The 21,511-nt window shown below is 42.6% G+C and overlaps 1 protein-coding gene across 17 annotated transcripts in view; it reads right to left on the bottom strand.

The window, feature by feature from the left end:
- The window catches only part of PTK2 (protein tyrosine kinase 2), a 799,547-nt gene that overhangs the window by 515,630 nt on the left and 262,406 nt on the right, over positions 1–21,511 (bottom strand). For all 17 annotated transcript variants that reach the window (XM_085604846.1, XM_085604845.1, XM_085604850.1 and 14 more), the window contains one exon: positions 7,728–7,954. In XM_085604846.1, coding sequence (XP_085460972.1) covers positions 7,728–7,922 — 195 coding nt within the window. In that variant the 5' untranslated portion in view covers positions 7,923–7,954. The remainder of the gene's footprint in view (positions 1–7,727; positions 7,955–21,511) is intronic.

Raw genomic sequence — 21,511 nt, 5'->3', positions numbered from 1 at the left:
CACACATGCACACACCAACGTCACAACAGGCAGCATCACTGCACCTTTATTTATTTAACCACTATGCTGCCCAGCATCTCTAAAAAGATTTTCCCAGTACTGCGCAGCTTATGCAAAAAGCTTTGGCAAAGTCAAAAGGTCAACTAAAAACCACTGTTTTTTCAATGCTTTTTTTAAATCTCAAAGCTGAATGCATATTGGCAAAGTTAATAGATTAGGTTTCAAAGCATCAATAAAACTACATAACCTGGTCGCCTTTGGGCCAGGCTCTCCTGATCTTGCTTACTATAAAATCTATATTGTTCTAGGAGTCACTATGCACACCTTGAAAGACATTGCCAACTAGCTATATTACTTACCTAAATCTAAGGCGTTTCCTTATTTCTTGTAAACATTTCATATTAAACCAACCTCCCAATAACCCTTACCTCATTCAACTGAACTCAGAATTATCAGATCCACTTACAACTACCCCTAACACTATATGGACTCTCATCGCTGAAGACTTCACAACAAACACAGTACAGAACTTGCCCTACTAAGCCAATATTTTGTAAAGTAGCAGCTGATGGCCACCTTTCTTTGCTATCACTCCTGAGATGGTGAGCAACTTCTGTTACCAGTGACCTGCCTACACATAAAAGTTTTAACGCAGTTCAATTGCTGACTGACGTCATGCCTGAGTATCTGAATACATTCAACATTGTATTTTATCTCATCCTCATTCTGCACCTCTGGTATGGCTTCAATATCTCCACTGCTCTTTATTCTTTTCAACCTACACTGGCCACCCGATCTCTCTTCTTCCTCACACTTGTGTCACTGAAGCTAAAATGGCTCAATCAACTGAGAGTGGAAAGCCCACAATTATGGGCACTCATCGATTAGTTTATGGCTTACAATCAACCCACTCCATACTTTCACCCACAAACTTCAAGCATCACTTTAAATTACATTTGCAATTGAGAACATTCTCTAGAATTTACTTTAGTTTCCATAGAGATATTATTTTAGCCTTCTGAGAAGCATCATATCTTGTTTCAAACACAACAGACAGTCCATGATAGAGCAGGTAGAATACTTAGCATTTCAGGCCTTGACTAGACAAAGAAATTTAAAGAGGCAGAAACAACTAGTTCTTTAAATTATCTTTAAATAATCTATGTCTAACTGCAGATCACTACATTGGATCACACCGCTGATGCCTACGTGACTAAAAATTAATCTCCACATAAAATGTTAAATGTGTCTCATCCATAAGTACTTGTACTAACATATCCCTGTAAATGTATTGAATTGTCATCACTACCACTAACCATTCTGGGTAATCGTATATCCAAAGGAGGAAGGCGATTTACATTATGGTGTCTAACTACAGAACTGCATACCTCTCAATCTATGACTTTAAGAAACAAAGCCATCTTCAGAGACTATTTAAAATCTTTGTCAGGTCCATGATGCCCGCAGTCATGCAGCACCGAAGGTCAGGGACTAGAGGCAGTTTAAGTCATAATGTGATGGTCCTAATGTGATGAGCTACTACTATTTCCTGATATCTGTGGATTAATTGGATTTATTTCCCAAGGATCCCACTACAGCTACGTATATAACTACATTTTTTTTCGTTCACTAGATGGCGAAAGGTTGTATGAAATAAATACTGAAGTGAAGTCTCGGGCGAAGGGACTTTCCTATTACATCTATGATGTTCCTGGCATCCCTTCTACGAACACTTTCAGTAGATCCTGAAACACATAATAGGCCCGCTGTCTTATTTCAAGTGTCCTTTCCTTCTGGCTATTTTCCAGTAATGTGCATTTTCATGCTTAAGAGATTAACCAGAAGAGGTCTTGGGCACTGATCTGGGCAAAGTGCCACATGTGACATTAATAAACCTTACATAACATAATGTGTATTTGTAAAGCGCACTTTCACCCAGAGGTCTCTTGACGCTGAATAACAGATTTTTATTGTTACCCAACTCAATGGTACTCATTTTATCGACCTCAATATTAATTTGTACTGGACGTTTATGAATGTACCATACCTGGAGTAAGTTTTAGCAAAAATATACATTAAATAATTTGTTTTAATTTTCTATTCTTCCCGCCAATTGTGTGAACGATTTTTACAGAAAGTAATAATAGGGGCTGTCTAAAAACGAGAACACAATAACAAATACAAAGACAATTCAGTGGGTGACTGTGGTGACATATAGTGCAAATGAGTGAACTTTCAAACTCAGGCAGTAAACAAGACAATAACAAATTCTCTGTCCTTTTCTGGTATTTCACCCTAGCTACCACTATTGTCTAAAATAATCGCTATAGTGAGCCTGGACATGAGATGGTTGCACGTCGACGTTTCGATCCTGTGGGTATAGGTGTTTGTAGATACATCAAGTAGGGTCCTCTTCAGGACAAAAAGGGACTAGCGACAGCCCTTGGTGGTTGGATATGCACAAGAATAAATCTACTCCTCCAAGCCCGGAAGGAGTTTGTCAGCAAAACAACTCTTTTTCATACGGTAATCAATGTGTCTCCATAAGTATTAAGAAAGTAAAAAATTAGAAACTTGAATTCATACAAAAAAAAAAAAAATGATCCGGCAAACTGAGCAACAGAACCAAAACAGGGTGTGGCAGCAACCAAGGCGGGTCATGGCAAGATACACTAAGAAAGCTCAGACAGAAGGCAGCACTTTAATTACCTTCATGTTTTCAAGAAATAGATCAAATCCCAGTTTTAAAATTATATTTGAGCAATTTGATACAAAATAGTTGCAAGAATGTGATGGAGTGCAGATGATTCGGATGTCCAGAGCTTGTGCATTACATATATGTTACCTAGCTGTGGTAACCAACAACTGTCTTTCATTTCCTCTGCCCTGTTTTTCTTGTGGCATCCTTAGCCCTTGGTGACCCGACTTCTGGGGTAACCTATGATTCATTCACTCCCAAAGGCAGATCATGATACAGTGCAATCCTTGAACCCTGCATGTATGTGGACAATGTCCGAGATCTCCCTCGGCTAAGAGCTCACAGAAGAACTTCTAGGCACACCCGAGCGGCCACACGTGCAATTTATTTTTAGGGTGGAATTGTGTGCTCGTGTGAAGGATGTCATGATGAATGCACCAGACCTGTAGAGCTATAAGACTCACAGAAACATGTAGGCCCCCGAAGAAAGACGAGCCCCTATCTTATTACCTTTTGAATCTTGGGGTAGTTGGCAAAAAATAGGCTTGTTGGTGACCTCTAACACACGTTTTACTATTCTGCAGCTTAATCATTTTATCCCATGATAGCCACACTGGTAAGCCAGTAAGGCTGTACCATAGTGAGTGAGGTTGTGATACATGCTCCATTCTGGAGTTCAAGAATTTTGGATTATGTTAGCTCCTTTGTATAACAGCTAGAATCTCCACTCATTGAGACAGACCCAATGATAAAACCTGAAGATGCAAATACTAACACCAAGTCCATACGGTTAAATGGCTGTGGTAGGAAGCTAGCCCTGAGGGGCGATGCGGAGATGCATCCATTTTCAGTGTACTTGGAAACAAAACCTCCATTCAGTGCTCTACGGCCATCAGCTCCCATTAGCCATTCACCAATCCACCGGCTTCAGGTTAAATCCCAAACAGCATCACACACAAACCAGATTAGGCATTCGGACCAGCCCTTATGGAACAAAGAATCCAGTCACTGATGTCATATCTTCAGATCACATGGTAGGGGACAGGTTGGGGTGAAGCGGGGACCCCGTGGGTTTTATCTGAGAGCGAATGAGGCTGAGAAGTGTCAGTGTGAGTCCCAGCACTGCAGCTGCTTGCTTTTACAGGCCCTGGACACGTGTAACCTGGCTTTAGGGTGAACCCCCCCCCCATCCCCACTTCCCACTTGCAGCTTCCCCTTTATCTGCAAGATAGGGCCAGTGGGGGCTATCTTTGAATCTCCTACCTTACGCTCTTAACCCTTTTATCGCCTAACACCAGCAGAAAACAAACATGCATTACCAGCAAGTTTTAATGTTAAAAATATACCCCAAGGACATTTTGTGTACACTCTAAACGCAGGTTAAAGATGACACACTATGTTTAAAAATAGTGTCCCTTTCAGTTATTTCTGAACTCACTTAAACATATGTATGTGGGTAACCTACCTGATACTTAGAAAAGTGAAAGACTGAAGAAATGCTCTTTTCAAATTTCTTTACGATTATGTGTACTTCTTGTTTTTGTTAAATATGCCAGTTAAGTTTTAAGTGAGGACTATTACAAATGTATGGCTTTATTTTTGTGACGTCACTATGAATGACATATGCTTTTTAGTCCCCACACATTTTTCGTTGTACTTGTGTCATGTCACAGGGTGAGAATTCCCGATTGTTCGGGCCTAATCTTCAGCGGAAAGGAGACAATCCTGCCTTCTTCTGTATGTCCTTTGTCCAGGTGACAATTCTGCATCTCTTTGTGATGTCTAACATCAGCTGACATGGGATGAGGAGTCCAGTGTCTGGGTCGCCAGGCTGTACTATCCTCAAAGCTGGAGCATCACGTCACTGCCATCCTCCTCACAATCCGGGACAAAACTGAATTCACTGCCCATCAAGACAACAAATGAAGAGAATTCTAGAGAAAATCCGAGACTCTTATTTTTCTATGATAATTTCACTCTACTATGAACCAACAATGATATACCCCAGCAGACCACTCTTCCTGACAAGGAATTAGGCATGTCCAAGCCGCTCACACGCCACTCCCAAGTTCTCATCATGAGTACATATCTAATGTTTTGCCTCTGGCTGCAGACAGCTTTTAGCTTTTAGCCGTCCGTTGGCAGCACTAATGCAATCCATACTGTAAATACAGAGCCGCAGCATCCTGCAGAAATTTTCTTAGTACCATTGAAAATACATTGTAGGATGCGCGGCTAAAGCAACTTACTTTTGACAGCGATGCAAGCATGAAAGCGCCATGTGCAAGCTCTGTATATTACAGACAATCCAGGTGCGTTGACTTTGTCAGCGCTAGACTCCTGTGCCAGCAAAGCTTCTCTCGGCGAGCAACTGTGCCAATAACTCAAGTACTGCAAGGCAGTAGAGTTAACACTCTTAGAAACACGGATCCGGACCATGCAAAGAGTAGCAGACATGCTAATTTACACTCATGTTGAAGGTCCCCAACATGAAGAACACTGTGGGACAGAAAGAGTTGCTGTTCTGTCTTCTCCTCTAACCTCATATGCGTACCTCGATCTGTTGGTTTCCTTTTTTCCTGCTCTTTATTTACAATCGTGTTTTTACATACACCTTTCATAAGTCTCACCTCTAGCTAGTCTTTACCAGCAGTCCCTCATCTCTATGCCACCTACCCAAACTTTTAGGTCGAATTTTATAACTTAATGTTAGACCTACTTCTCTTGTTTGAACGGCGATTATTGATGCTACGCGCACATCATTACATCGCGGTTTGTGTCTATTAGTTAATATCTTGTTAAGTTTTTAAATACCCCAGAAGAGTTCTTTCTTGTATTCACTAAAAAATTCAACAAAACTTTTAGAACAAACAAAAAAAGTGTAATATACAGGCACTTATTTTTTTAAGGACCTAATAATATTTAATATTACGTAGATTAACTGGCAGTAAGCACACTTCCACGCTGAGTCATAACAGGATATTTCACAGAATGTAAGCTGAAAAAAAAAAAAATCAATGCACATGAACATTATATGTACCAGAAAATGGGCTTGTGGTTTGGGTCTAGAGCTCATTCACGTGGATGCTGTACTGTTGTTTTTTTTAGGTCTTGCCTGAGCCAGCGCACATGCGCTGCCCTACGAGGCTTCTAGTAGGGTCTTCCAACTCGGACCACAAGCTCGTGCGTGTGTTCTTTTTTTTTTGCTCACATGCTATTGGCTTTTGCGTGCGTCTTTCTAAGAAAGACAACACGCAATTGGCCAAAGGCGGGTTCATGTCCCGCCTTCTCTCTCCCCCTGGCCTAGGGAGCGAGCAGCGGCCCCGCACTGTGCCTGCTGCATTCCTTAAATTCTTTGCAGTGCGCATGCACCACAGGCGGGCTTTTTTTTTCTTTTCTTCTAGCGTCTTCCACTCGCAGGCTCACCTAAACACTTTTATAGTACCGCACAGAAATATACATTTCTGATAAACCAGTTAACGGACGTTTTTTATGAACGTCCCAGAACTTCCTCAATGTTCGTCGGGATGGGAGGGGGCAATTCTGTGAGCATGGGAATAGCAAATCTCCTGCTACCTCATATAATAATGCATAACACTTCGGCATATAACACCGTCCAAACTACGCGTCATGTCCATCCAACCGAATTTCTTATTATATTGTTTTTCTTTTGTCCGAGCCGCCTTGCCATACTTTTCCGAGAACTGTGTCTCGTGGATGGAATGGTGCTTCATACTAAGAATGTTCTCTGAAAAGGCCTTCACTCCTTGCTCGGCCTAGCACCACACTATAACCAATACACAAACAAGTAATGCTTTAGAACGTGAGACAAAAGTGCCTGCACGTAAGATTACAATCGTTTTTGCAAGCCGCCAGGCCGTCTGCATATGTGGCACAGCACCACTCAGCACCACCGCAGTCTGCCCTTGGTAGCTGGAATCAGTTCATTCTTCCCTAAAATCTGTTCTCTGCTTGTGAAGTAATTCAGGTACTGTTTGCCAACTTCCACCATCCCGCTGTTTATGCCCCCCCACCCACCTCCATAACAAAAATAGACAATGATAAACAAGCATTACAACAGGCAGGAAGAAGTTGCCAGCATGACCAGGAGAAAAAAAAGACTAGAAGTCTTTTTTTATGTTAATTATTTTTTGATAGGGTCGTTCAATTGTACTTATTGTCTTCTTGGTTACATATTTATAACATAACAAATGTTTATAACACTTTATTAAAACTTTTCAACATGCTGCACAGCAGCCGCAATGCTCTACACTATAGCTTTAAGAAATTGGCAAAGGCAATTGCTCTGGCTAAACACTTTTAAGGTCCCAAAGGCGAGACCTATTGGCTATGCCAATGCTTGTTTTCTTTTCGGATGTGCAAAACTCCTGATTCAAGGCACTCACTTCTAATCCCGGGAAACACTTTGCATTTCAAGGGAAGGCTAGAAGTTAAGGGACTCGTTTTCTTTGCTTCGGTTTTCTCTTGCAAATACACAAATACTATCAAATTGGCAGGTAATTTTGGTTATGTCATGTCAGTGAAAGAAACATGGCATCAGTTTTCGGAAAACAGGCAAACGCAAAAACCCTCCATAACCAGATAACATTATAAAACACTGCGACCACCGCCAGCCGCGTCTGAGCTGCCACATTCCCGCCTGTTCTTTGTCTGAACCTGCCGCCCCCTCTCAGACACCTTCAATACGCCTCACCGACACTTCTAATGCTCCTCACTTAAATATAACACCATCCTCCATCGCGCTCTCATTGCCAAATTGCATTTGCAACGTGCTATTTCCATGAGTCCACATATCTCAATTTGTCTCCCCTTTCCTTTCTATTTCACGTCACTTAAATTCCGGAACAATAAGAAATTACAATGTCAAGACCTGTCAAGTGAATTTACCACGATTGTTCATCCACCTCCTGGAAAATGAGCAGGAAAATCTGCTGCAAACGAGCAGCACGAAACATATTAAGCATTTCTGTTTTTTTTTCCACAGGCCGGGTGCGAACTGCGAACTTACCCTGACGTCGGTGGCATCTCCGTGTCGGATAATGGTGGCCCACGTCATCGGCTCATTGCTGCTCTCGAAATAATGGAAGACCTTCAGCACGCGCTCCATGGCCCCGGGGGAGCGCTCCAACCCCGCGCTCAGGCGGGCCTTGGCGCTCGAGCCGGGCGTGTGATTCAAGTTCGGGTCGAGGTAAGCGGCCGCCATGTTTTTGCTGGGTGCTAGGTGTCGGTCATATTCTGAAAGAGGAAAGGGGCGACAACACAGCGTTAGTGTTAACTTGCCAGATGAGGCGTGGAAATAGGTATACGTTTTAAAACTGAAAACTTTATTTCAAGGAACAATTTACATCCTGCCGCCTTCACTGTGCATTTAGACAGTTATAGAAAAGTTGGCATTCTAAGGCTGAAAAATTCTGTTTGCCCGTCAGCAGTAACTGCAGTAGTCCCTTTTAATGGCGGGTCAGCTCACCGTGGTGGGTTTGGCAGTGTGACCGGTTAGTCTGTGGAGGGCAGTGTGCATGGAATAAAGTTTGCGAAAACTATAAGCAAGGCTTTAAGTGGGCCGGGTCCTGCAGGTGCTGAGACAGGTCTCTTTCGGGCTCTCCATTTTTGCCCTGACCCTCAGGGTGAAAAAAAAACTCACCTCTGCAGCAGTACCACTGCTCAGAAGCCTTTGATGCAACTTCACAGAGACTCGTCTTACTTCTTTTGCAGTCTCATCTTATCAGAACTGAATCATTTTCAATATTATATACAACAAAGCCATAGTTGCTGCTTATTTATCTTTGGCAACTAACAACCATTGACAAAGCCAATAGTCCTGGCTTGTTGTAGGTGTAATGATACTTGCTGTATCTTATATATATGGATACAATGACAGAAACCGCAAAATACCAGTTTGGTGTCACACTATGCCAAGCACAGATTTTTAGCGAACATGTTTTAAGCCACGCCCTTAATTACATCGACCACCCCCCTTTGAGAGACCCCGCAGTTGTTTCACCCCACTAAAGCCCTGACTATAAGAATATGTTACGTTTGGTGGAGGTTGCCCATCGGAGCACTTTAGCTGCCCTTTGACCCAGACCACCACAAATCACAGGTGCCCAATCACCTGACCTTTGAACCCAACTAGATAATTGATGTTCAAGAACTGTTCAGATCCCACCCAACACACCTTAGAAGCATCTGCAGACACCCCTGTCTCTCATTACTTGTCAGTTACTGTAGTGGGAGGCGAGTAGGCATCAGAGGTAAAGGCAAGTAGGACATGCACAGGGAGTAGAACTACAATGAACATTCCAATTCATGCAACATAACGAGGACCACCATTTAAGACATTCTATAATAGGTGGAGAAACCAGAGTAATTTTCTGCACCTGAGGTCAGAAGTGAATAATAAAGCCTGTTTATGTAGGCACAGACTGGGCAGAGTGAAGGTCACTGTGGAGGACAACGATGGGTCCCTAGAAAAAGAGTAAGTAGAAAAGTAGTCTAATGTACCTAAGGGGCAGCGTGAAGGGGAAGAGCGCTTAGTAGAACAGTGGAGGGAAGCAGACAGGGCTCAGCACTTAACTAAAGGTGAGCAGGGGGACTGCGACAGAGACACAGGGAACCACAGGCAAGGCACTGAAGATGAAGGAAGCAGGATACATTCTGGACTCCCTGGCTCTCAAGGAGGAAACAAATCAACCTCTGTCTACTTTACTTCTTCAAAATGACAACACACGCTTTATTTACAGTTTTTGGGGCACCAAATCTTACTTTTAAAAGACAATTTTGTGTCAAAGCACTGCTCTGTCATGTGAAATTGTTCATTTGTATCACACAGGTGGTAATACACCTTTAAACGTATCCAACACCACAAATGATATTTACGACACATTTTTACACCACATCTACATTTTACAAGGTAACTTACAACACATTACATTAAAAACGCAATGTAGAAGTTTATGGTAATGGGCTCTTAGGGTTCAGGGTAGTGATAACGGGTAGTAAGGAATTTATATGGTACTGGAATGGTTAGTATTAAGTGATGAGGAGTTTTTAGGGTACTGGGTAAGTTAGTGTTAAGGGGTAGAAAGGGTTTTTATGTTGATGGTAGAGCTAGCAGTTCAGGGGTGGGAATGAGTTTTTTGAATTTAGGAGTAGTAATAATTAAGAGTTCAGAGTAAGGTAGATTTAAGGGTAGGTAAGGGGTTTTATGAGTTCAGGTAAGGGTAGCCTTACGGTGTACATGGAAAGCGAGTCCACACAAGACAAGGTTAAGCAGGTTTATTTAGACTGATAGAAGAACATCTTAAAATCCACCAAGCTGGGCTCTAACTACCCGTAGCTCAAATCCCTTCTTGTACCCCCTTAACATTCTAACCATGCACCTGGGAAATAGGAGGCTTTAGGGTTCAGGGAAGAACAGCGTTACATGTTTATGGTTTTTAGGGTCCAGTGAATGGTAGTGTTAAGGGGTAGTAAGGGTTTAGGGTTCGGACATCGGTAATATTAGGAGGTAGTAAGGGATCTGTAGGATTCAGGAAAAGGTAATGTTAAGAAGTGGTAAAGGACATTAGGGTTCAGGGACGGGTAGTGATATATATATATATATACATATACATATACATATACATATACATACACATATACATATATATACACATATACATATATATACATATACATATATATACATATACATATACATATATATACATATACACATATATATACATATACATATATATACATATACATACATATACATATACATATATACATTACCTACTGGCGATAGCCAGTAGGTAGTTATAGTTAGGACCACGTTTCCATAGGAAAACCTCAACATTCTATTTTGAATAACTTTAGCGCCGGTCGACGAATCCTCGCGAATTTCTCAAAATAGGTGGGGCGCTACGCTCCGCTCCTACCCTGAAAGTCTCGGGGGGATTCGTCAAGCGGGGGCTGAGATAAAAGGGGGGTCCCAAAACGCGTTTTTCCCATGCATTTTTCCATAGGACCTTTAGAACGAGCTACAGCCCGAATGGCTGAACAGAATTACTCAAAATTTGGCAGAGAGGTAGTCCCTAGGTCAAGGAAGTGCCTTTTGTAGGTTTGGTGTAAATCTGTTCAGTAGATTCTGAGAAAATAGCCTTTAAATCAATATATATATCTGAGCCAGCTTACGGTACGCTTACCGTACGCTTACGGTAAGCGTACGGTGGCGTGCGCGAGCGCGATTCTGATTGGCTCTTAGATCTTAGTAAACATTCGAATCGGCCGAAACCAGGAAGCGGCGGCCGCCATTTTGTCTCTCGCACTGAGAGAGATTTTTAAAATCGGAAGCCCAAAAACATGTAAAGGGGCTGTTTTGACAACTCCCTCCCACATAGTCATGTGGAGGGAGTCCCCAAACATCCCCCAAGTGCAAAAACGGTTTTATTTTTTTTTCGGCAATTTCACGGGGTACGCTTACCGTACGCTTACGGTAAGCGTACGGTAAAAAAATAAAAATAAAAAAAACACTATTCACACTTACCCCACCCCCTGTGCTTTTGGTGGCCGAAGGCCACCAAATGTGCTGGGCTTATTACAATGGAAAAAAACACTATCCACACTTACCCCACCCCCTGTGCTTTTGGTGGCCGTAGGCCACCAAATGTACAGGGCTTATTATAAGGGAAAAAAACTTAGCATTTAAAAAACCGTACTAATTCACTGAAAAAACCATAGGTTTCACACACGTTATAGTTAGGAATTAGCATTTAAAAAACCTTGCAAATTCACTGAAAAAACCATAGGTTTCACACATGTTATAGTTAGTGGAAATTTTACTGATAAAAAACCAATGAAATTGCCCCGTTATAGTTAGCGCAGGCAACTATAACTCACGCGACCGCAATCCTCTGCTGATGACATATGTGTCTTTATGAAAAAAAAATATTTGTAATATATGTATAGCTAAAAATGTATGGAAGAAGACATGGGCAAATAAGTGTCTAAATACAGTATTAGCATCAGCAGAGGATTGCGGTCGCGTGAGTTATAGTTGCCTGCGCTAACTATAACGGGGCAATTTCATTGGTTTTTTATCAGTAAAATTTCCACTAACTATAACATGTGTGAAACCTATGGTTTTTTCAGTGAATATACATATACATATATATACATATACATATACATATATATATATATATATATATATATATCAGGCCAAGACTCAATTTAAGTTACGCTGCCGTTAATTTGCTAAATTTTGCGTCATGCTTGTTATATGAATTCCCGAAATACACTATGACGTTACTTCTCATTATCACGCACTATTTGTGGTATACATTTTCAGTGAATGGTGCTATTCACTATAATAATTTACCACGAACGCAAGTGAACAACAGAACGCGAGCAACTGTGGTTCATTGTGCTTTTACTAACTGCATCCGCAACCCAAAAATTGATGCAAGGGAGTAAAATATAGCATGAAATGAGAGGTTTGCATTTGACGTAAATATGCGCGACTGAATAATTTTGTAGCAGTTACGCAAAAGCAAGTTACACCAATTTCACATACCCTTAGTTTATATGTATGTAATAGATAAGTATTCATGTGGATGTGAAACAATGCAATTTAAATTTGGGGGGTGCGGTTTGCTTGGTGATGATAAATATCACTGTTTTGATGTGCGTTTTGAGTGTACTCCTTGAACATGCGTGGTAAAGTCATGCATGGTGTTGGTGTGCACGGTGCTGACATATTCAAACAGATTGTTCCTAGGAGCTTCTAAACATCGTTGCTTGAAGAGTGCCATGAACCCACAAGGTTACTGCATTTCAACTAAAATAATGGGAATAAAGGCAGGATATAATTTTGCAGAGCAATCATTGGCAAAGCCAATAGGTCCCACCTACACAAGAGCTACTGGCTTTGCCGATATGTTTTAGCCATGTAGTTCACTAGCGTGGCTGCTGTTCAGGATGGCTAAAAGTTAGTGGCATGAAAGTAGAGTGTCGGGGAATAGAGCGAAGCGTTATGGAGTGGCGTCGAGTGTTGTGGAAGGAGCAGAGTGACTGTAAGTGACAGTGTGTCATGGAGAGGTGTGGAGTGGCATAGAGTGTGCTGCGAAGAGTGGCGTGTTGTATACTAGAGTGGCATTCAGCAGAGTAGATTGTCATGGAGTGGTATAGAGTACTGTAGTAGAGTGGAATGGCAGAGTAGAGTGTTGTGGAGTGGCAGAGTGTTGTGGAGTGGCAGAGTGTTGAGGAGTGGCAGAGTGTTGAGGAGTGGCAGAGTGTTGAGGAGTGGCAGAGTGTTGAGGAGTGGCATACAGTGGCGTGTAGTGGAGTACTGGAATGGAGTCAGGCGGAGTAGTGGGTCGTAGAATAGAGTGGAGTATAATGGCATGAAGTGGCATACAGGGAGTTGCGTAGAGCATCGTACAGTGGAGTAGTGTCGTAGAGTGGCATAGAGAGGAGTAGTGTGTCAGAGTGGAGTAGAGTTTAAATGAGTACAGCATCATGGAGTGCAGTGTCGAAGAGTGGCCTAGAGTGAAGTGGAGTAAAGTACAGTGGTGCAGAGTAGATTAGGGTAGAGTGCAGTGACGTAGAGTGCACTGCTTTTGAGTAAAATGGTGTAGAGTGCAGTGACGTAGAGTGGAATGGAGTAGCGTAGACTGCAGTGGTGTAGAGTGAAATGGTGCAGGGTGGAGTAGAGTGTCGTACAGTGCAGTGGTGTACAGTGCTGTGGCATCTAGATTGTTTCAGAGTGGAGTAGGATAGAGTGCAGAGGTGTAGAGTGGCATAGCGTGCAGTGGCCAAGTGACGTGGGTACATTGGCGCAGTATACAGTAAACAGGCACAGAGTTAAGTTGTTAAAAGTAGAGTGCAGTAGCATAGAGTGCAGTGGAGTAGTGCAGCGTAGAGTTCAGTGGCGGAGAGTGCAGTCTTGCAGAGTAGTGTCATAGGATGCAGTGGTGTAGAGTGCAGCGGCATAAAGTGCAGGGGCACAGAGTACAGTGCTGCAGAGTACAGTGCTGTAAAGAGCAGTTGCGTATAGTAGAGTTGTACCAAGTAGCAGAGTGGCATAGAGTGCCGTGAACCAGAGTGCCATGATGTAACGTGGCGCAGCATGCATTGGAGTAGAGTGTTGCATATTAGAGAATAATGGAGCAGAGTGCAGTGGTTTAGAGTACAGTAGTTCAGAGTAGAGTGGCGTAGAGTACCGTGGCGTAGTGTAGATTTTTTCAGAGTAGAGTGAAGTGGAATAGAATGGAGTGGTGCATGGTAGAGTGGAGTGACATAGAATATGGGCGTAGAGTGCAGTGGTGCAGAGTGGCACAGGCTAGACTGCAGTGGCACAGAGTACATTGAGAGTAGAATGAAGTGACGTAGAGTGCAGTGGCGTAGAGTGGAGCAGTGCAGATGAGTGGTGTAGTGTGTAGTGTCGTACAGTGCATTGGCGTAGAGTAGAATGGCGTAAAGTTCATTGGCGTAGAATGCATTGGTATAGGGATCAGTGTAAAGTGCACAATCAATAATGTATGGAAATGGCATCACCTAGTGTATTGATGAGTTTTGAAAGTTTTCAAATATTGGTTTCCCAAATTACCCAAAAAAATCTACCTAATTTTTACTTTCCTAATTCTAATACATTCTGTAATATGATCACAGTTCATACTGTTGTGTGCTAGAAAAAAGACTCGTTTTCCTGTAGGATTGTCACAAGGTATTTCACTTTGTAGTCAGAGAAAGAAAAATAAACATCGAGCTCCGAGCGCGCGCACCCCTCACCTCCCAGAAGACAGAGCGCGACATTGGACTTCTGTCTCGGAATGCACAGCAAATTTGACAAGATAAGAGCAAGAGTTAAATGTCTGTTTACAGAAAGGGTGCACACGGAAGGGTACCGTAAATAAGGTTACTGAATGGGCAACGGGACTAACTGATGCTGGCCACCCTAAAACACCAGCAAATAGAAAGCAAGAACATGCGAGTTACAAACCACAAAGCCAATGGTAAGCAATGGGCGGAACGTATTCCCACAGAAGCTTTCGCATGTCCCCAAGATGTTAGCAAACCAGACGGTGCAGGCTTCGACCTAAAACGGCGATGAGTAACACAGATCATGGAGACTGGAACAGGGACGCAGACAAGCTGACGGGGACCAGCGCAACACTGGAACACACATTGTGGGACAGGGAGAGGGGGATTTGCATACTACTGAGGCGGGGAAAGGTGCCCTCAGGGTGAGGCAAGGTGAGGGACATGGGCCCTTTCACAAGAGACGGGGACAAAGAGACTAAGAGGTAGACATGATGGGCAGGGAGGGACACAAACTGAACACAGACCCACACAACAGACGTGGGGCATCTCACACGCGAAAGATAAGAGACTGCTAATGAAGCCGAGACAAGCCTCTGCAGTACGAGACTGCGCAAAAGGCAGATGCTGTGTTATTTAAATGCTGGAAGACATATAAGGAGGGCTATACAGTGTGACATGGGGCTTCAAACGGCTCAATCTCAACACCCACGTAATTTGTCCAGCTCTTTTTGAGGATAGAGCTGCTGAAAAGATTTGTGCAAACTGGAAGTCATCGGTTCGAATCAAGGACAGGCCTCTGCACTGCTTCGAGTTTGACAAGGCAAGTACCTTGGGCCGGAGTCAGCACACCACCAGTGATCGTTCACAGCTGCGAGGCCCTGGCAGCCGGCGCTGCATGGACACTATATCAAGGGTATTATTAAGGAACCAGCCTGGCATACACACAGAGCGAACACTCTGCCACTTCAAATGCTCCTCTCCTTGAGATGTACATGCCCCCTGCCGACCTACCTGGAGGTCTAACCTGCTACACCAGGCTGCTTGCATCAGACAATAGAATGCCTCAGAGGCAAAGCCCCTCTGCTAACCCGCCCTCGGCTCGAGAGAAAAACGCCTCTCGCCTTGTACTGTGCTTAGAAGCCCTGTTGGTATTATATGCTAACAAAGTAATAAATAAAACGGCCTGGTATTGGGTGAAGGGTCTCCTGATTATTCTACAATAAGGCAAACACCACAAATACCCCACCATGTAAAAACAAACACGAGGTGGTCACAACACGCCTGCAATCCTTTGGTGTACCTGCATAAGAACAATGTCCAGGTACTCGCGGCGTACCTCGCGCCTCCAAGCCTCCTGGGTACTATTTCCACGTACTCGCAGGCATTCAAATTGAGGCCACTCGCAGACTGTCCTCGAGCGCTAATTGCAGTGGTCATTCTCCGAAATGAATATTTATGAAACATATTGGCACACCATGCATCTTAATGGGGGGTCTTTTGCATAATCATTTGTCAGACTGAAAGCCTCGCTCACCGTTACCCCAAGAAACATCCGCGCATTCCAACACTTCAAATGAATGATCAGTTTGTCAAATTCACCCCTATACTGTGGGTTTCTTTTATAAATACGTTTAAACTGGGGTTCTAATATTGTGCTGCGTGATGAAAATAAACCCAGCTGCAGGTGAGGCGAGGCGCGCGTTACTATGATATTCAGGTTAATTGCACTGCACGTTTCTGCCTCATTAATTTGAGGGTCATTCGCCCGGGCCTCAGTGTCGCGCTCCAGCAGCGGATGGGGGTAGAAGACCCACAAAGCCTTTCACTGTTCCTTTCCGGCAGGGCTGCACCACGCCAGCCAACAGTGGCATGTTCTGAAAGAGGTTACAGAGACCCAGGCAAACAGGAAACGACACTACAAAACCAAACAAAAGAGGATGGAACTTTTCACACACATAGAAATCCAAAAAGTATGCATGAGTTGGTTAGAGTGGAGCGAGTTTTAGTATCTGGTGTACTGTAAGGGTCGCTAAAATGTATGAGAGAATACATACATGCATACATATATATTAATATATATATAGAAAGAGAGATAGACTATATTATAGATTTATAATGATACATTCAATTATATATAATTATATACACACACACAGATATATATAGAAAAGATGAAAGGTTAAATTTGTGGGTTTATATATTGTAACAGACTGATTAAGAAAATGCCTGTTTATATAAATTGTTTCAAACATTCATAGGATGATGAATTACATAAAGGGCCACTTGGCCATGAGGATTTCTTTATTATTGTGCACATTTGCAAATTAAGAATAATTTAATTGAATTTGTATTATCTAAATGTTGAAACTGGCGCTTGGTTATTATATAGTAACCAAAGTGCGTTTCATTTGTAGATTGAATGTTAGTCTGTTGTCTAACTCTATGCTCGGGTTGCGAGCACTTTGGTCCGTCGTTTATGTTTTGTTTACACATTTTAAAATGGTGGACTTGTAAGTTGACAATGTTGGCCTGTGAAGAAGAGCGTCTGCTTGAAACGCGTCGCCATTAACTAAAAATACCTTTTGAAAACGAACCCTAGAGTGCGAGTTGTTCCTTTGTTTAAATACTGTGGAATTTCTGTAATATATATATATATATATATATATATATAAACACACATGCATACATAGGTATAAAGTGCTATATAAGGAAAAGGCAGTGAGGTGATGACGATCAATCAAAATTGAAAAGCGAGGGAAATGCGTAAGTTATGAGTTGAAGCACAATCTATAACTCGCACAAGAGCCATACAAGCCACAGCTCACACGCCAAATGCAATGCTCACGGCCTTACCCTTAAGGAGGCAGATGGGATTACAAATGTTGTAAATCATCTTACAGATGAGATTACAGATCACATTACACTAACCGCTTTGAGGAAGAGGACTATGAATGTACTAACAATTGGTTTGAGTACGTTTTGTTGATTAATTACATTTCGCTTTTAGGTGTTGTCATTTATTGGTATAAATAATCTGAGTTTCTAAGTTATAATTCACATGGCTGTTGTCCAGGTGATGAATTGAGTTGTTAACAGTAACTAGTCAATTTTCATGGTTTTCCATATTTAATTTGTATTCATAACTGCACTTTAACTGTGGTTTTTGGGTGAGTTTTGAGGTATTCTTTTAAAATACACATTTATGTGTTATAACCAAAGGTAACCATAACTTCACTTTAATCTTTCTTGTTTAATTAAGTGAATTTTTATTGGTGCTTGGAGGCAATGTTTTTGATTATGTATCACACCCAAGAGATTTCTATACCCAACTCTTCATGGGAATCAAACACCCGCCTAAGATCTGCATAGTGTCCATTCCTCTGCGGGTCAGACAAACTTCACTTTGCCTGTAGCTTGGCCTTGCACAGCAATGTGTTGGCCACTGGACCTATGCTGCACCCAGGCCCTGCTCCAATACCACTACATGTGGCCAACCCACACTTGTAGCTGTTCACCAACCGCAGCACTGCAATGAATACTTTTTGGGACCCCTCCATTTTGGCCTGGACATCAGGGTAGGTTCACCTGGCCAATAACATCCTTATAATGTTTCCCAACGGTGTTTGTGACACCATGTTGGGTAATTGCAGCTGCAACATATTTTTTTGACAGCCAGGCAATCAACGCTCAGTGGATTTGTGAATCACAACTCAATTTGTGAATCCGCAAAGGATGACAGGGAAAAAGCACTTTAGGTCAATGGCGTGGCTTTATTTTATGGACTGGATTCCTGAACCCACTGTGGACTGGATGATCTGAAAATGATGGGTCCAGATAGCTCTAAAATGTAACTCCTTGATGCCCAGATTTACACCAAAACAGGTAAAAGCACTACCTTGAGTAAAGTACTATTTACAGGCCAAGAATGGTGTAATTCCCTTATGCCTTGATTAGATCTAGCTTGACAGCGCAGTGGCAGCCAGACCTTACCTGATGACCAAAAAGGAGCTGGGCTTACACTTCGCCCACACGTGAATCCTCTACTCTACTAACATTTGATTGGATCAAAAGTGCCGCTTACTGAAAATTATGATTGTAGTTCTCTTTGAAGCGTTCATTAATTGCACTGGAATTGTACAGTTAAAATATAAAAGGACTGTAGTAAAAAAGATATTAATTGATGTCAGTTTATCAATAGAAACAGCGGTTGATGCTGCATGAGCCAGCAATACTATAGCCAGCTGGACGCGGCATGATTACCCAGGGAGGCCCTGTGACGTGTAATAGCCCACATTATGTAGAGCACAGATTTTATTTTCTATGTTTTAGTGTTTCACTTGTCCATGCTGCATTGTTCTGCCTCATTTGTGCATAGAATGGGAATGGGTGTAAGGCCAGCGCTTAGGTTGCAGTTTCTGGTCCAGTCTCACCACCCTGTGATTTGAGCCTCTCTGATGGTCTCTTCTCTGACTTTACCCAGGCTCGCAGGGAGAAGTGGGACCAGCTTAACTTCAGAGACACTACAAGAAGTTTATCCACCCTACGGGGCTGTGTCATCTGGCACCTTGCTGGCCACAGAGATGGGCAAGGTCTGCGGAGCGGGACCATAGGTGGGCTACAGAGAGTAAGCAGGGTGTTGCAGGACTTGGTTAAGTATCCCACACAGTTCACATCACTCAATCCCCATGGCGACCACAACTGGTCCCTCAGTCTCCAGAGTGGAGGCTGCCTGGGTGTTCTAAAGCCTTTCGAGGGAAGGGGCTGAGTGATACCAGCACATTTCGAAACCGAGGAAGAAGTGATGGCAGCAGTTATGTGTACGAGGTGGGTGTGGTGGGCACGAATTACAATGTATACGACGTGCTGGGAATGCTGATGTAACATGAGTGATAAAGTAATGTGATGGAAGTGATGCGATATGTGTCCTGGTTTAAATTATGTTGAATGCTCTAAGCAATCATGTCATGCAACATGCGTGTGACAGCTGTGTTATCTGGAATTTCATGGGATGGGAAGCTACATGATATAAGTAGTCCTGGACTCCTCTTCAGCCACGGACATGGTCAACAACAGCACCTTCGTCAGAACCCTGGAAACTCGCATTGGCACATGAGGCACTGATTGAAGTGCTTCTCCTCAATAATCAATCTCAAACCATCAAACTGAAAGACGCTCAATCAAAACTAACATCGATAATCCAAGGGGTTCCCTAGGGCTCTACACTTTCCCCTACACTCCTTAACCTCTACATGGAAACCTGACCATAATCCTCCAACAATCCAGGATTGCATACCATCTAGATGCTGATGACACCAAAAGTTGTCTAAAAATCTTCTCACTTAACCAAGAGCAGCACCAAAACCAAGCACTTTTAGAAGCAGAACAAAGACCACACTGCAATCACCTAAAACTCAACCCATGGAAGATGGGCTGATGCTCTTCTCTCCTCCATACAGTTCCCCTCATCTTTAAGACTGGATCTCACATATGGACGCACTCAACTGCACCCTGAAAACCACAGAGTCAACAAAATCGCTGGGAATAACACTGGAGAAGAACCTTAAAAGGATTGCCCCTATTATTGCCACGTCCAAGTCATCGCCACATAGCCTACGGCTGATAATAAAACTCAAGCCATTCATCTTTGAAAACGACCTCAAAGACATGGGTCAGGTGTGCATCATTTTAAGGCCGGACTATGGAAACGCAACTATCACCAGAACTCTAAAAACCCATAGGGCCCCCTTGAAGGCCACTCTCACTGCTGAAGGCAGGCTTGCCTCCGGAGCCCAGTGATAGTCACATCACACCAATACTCACCGGGCTCAACTAGTTCCCCGTTAAAGCCCACTCTATCTACAAGACTGCATGCATTACCCATAAATAACTCTATTGTGGAACTCCAAAATACTTAGCATCAAAACTGTCAAGATCGGGAGGGCAGCATTAACTACGCAGCCCCAACTAGATAGTACTGGAACCAACCATATTCAAGAAAGATAGATCACAGCCACGTTCGTTTTCAGGAAACGCCCCAAGAACATGGAACCCCATACCAGTAGAAATAAGAATTATTCCATCCCCAGCCTTCAAGGGAAACATTAAGAAATTCTGCTGGAGAAACACTGGAGTCCTTAATCCCGGACCACCACTTTATCAACCACAGACGGACAAAATCCAACGTAATCACTCACAGAGCACTGCTCGTACTCACGGACGGTGATAGATTGAAGCTTATGCTACCGTAAATTACCTGTACAGAGTAGAAATAAGCATCACCTGTATGTTTTACCCAGGGTCTTGCATTGTATGGTTATGTGTACATATTGTAAGTAAGTACCACCCTTATGTTTTATTCACATTCTATTTACAACACTCTGCTACCCTCAGGCCATGTACGCGCTCAATAAAACTCTCTAATAAAGATGTAATGGTGTATGTTGAGATGTATTTGATGTGAAGTGGTTTAAATGATGTGATTTGATGTGAAGCAATTTTTGCAAGCGAGGAGTTGTGACTTTGGCATTATGATGTTGGTGATAGGGATTGAGTCAAGTTTAAGGCGGGGCAAGCGATGCGATGAGGGTTATATAAAGCAAGGCACATGTCTTACTTTATGTGATGAACGATGCCTGTGATTTTTTGGTTGCGAGTGAGAGGTAGCAGGTTACTGGAATTTATTTCAGTTAAATTTCATCCTGTTCTGAAAAGTGTTTCTTGGAGAGGAAAAAGGTTTGACAGGATCGCTACATTTGTTCAAGTTTGATTTCTTTTTTTCTACAAGTGGTTTAAGCCTTCAACATTCAAAGTTATGAATTTAACTGTAGTCCTTCATGTCTCTGATGTAATCGACTTTCGATCAACAGGACCTTTCCGTATCAACCCAAAGACGTGCATTTGTAAATTGCAATAATTTCTTATATGAGGTATATGAAGATAAGCATACAGAATAACCCTCTTATTTTCTGCCTCTCAAATAAAAAA

This window comes from Triturus cristatus, chromosome 5_1, assembly GCF_964204655.1.
Source record: "Triturus cristatus chromosome 5_1, aTriCri1.1, whole genome shotgun sequence".
In the NCBI taxonomy this organism is placed as follows: domain Eukaryota; kingdom Metazoa; phylum Chordata; class Amphibia; order Caudata; family Salamandridae; genus Triturus; species Triturus cristatus.
The sequence above is the reverse complement of the archived record's forward strand: the minus strand, read 5'-3'. Positions and strand labels throughout refer to the sequence as shown.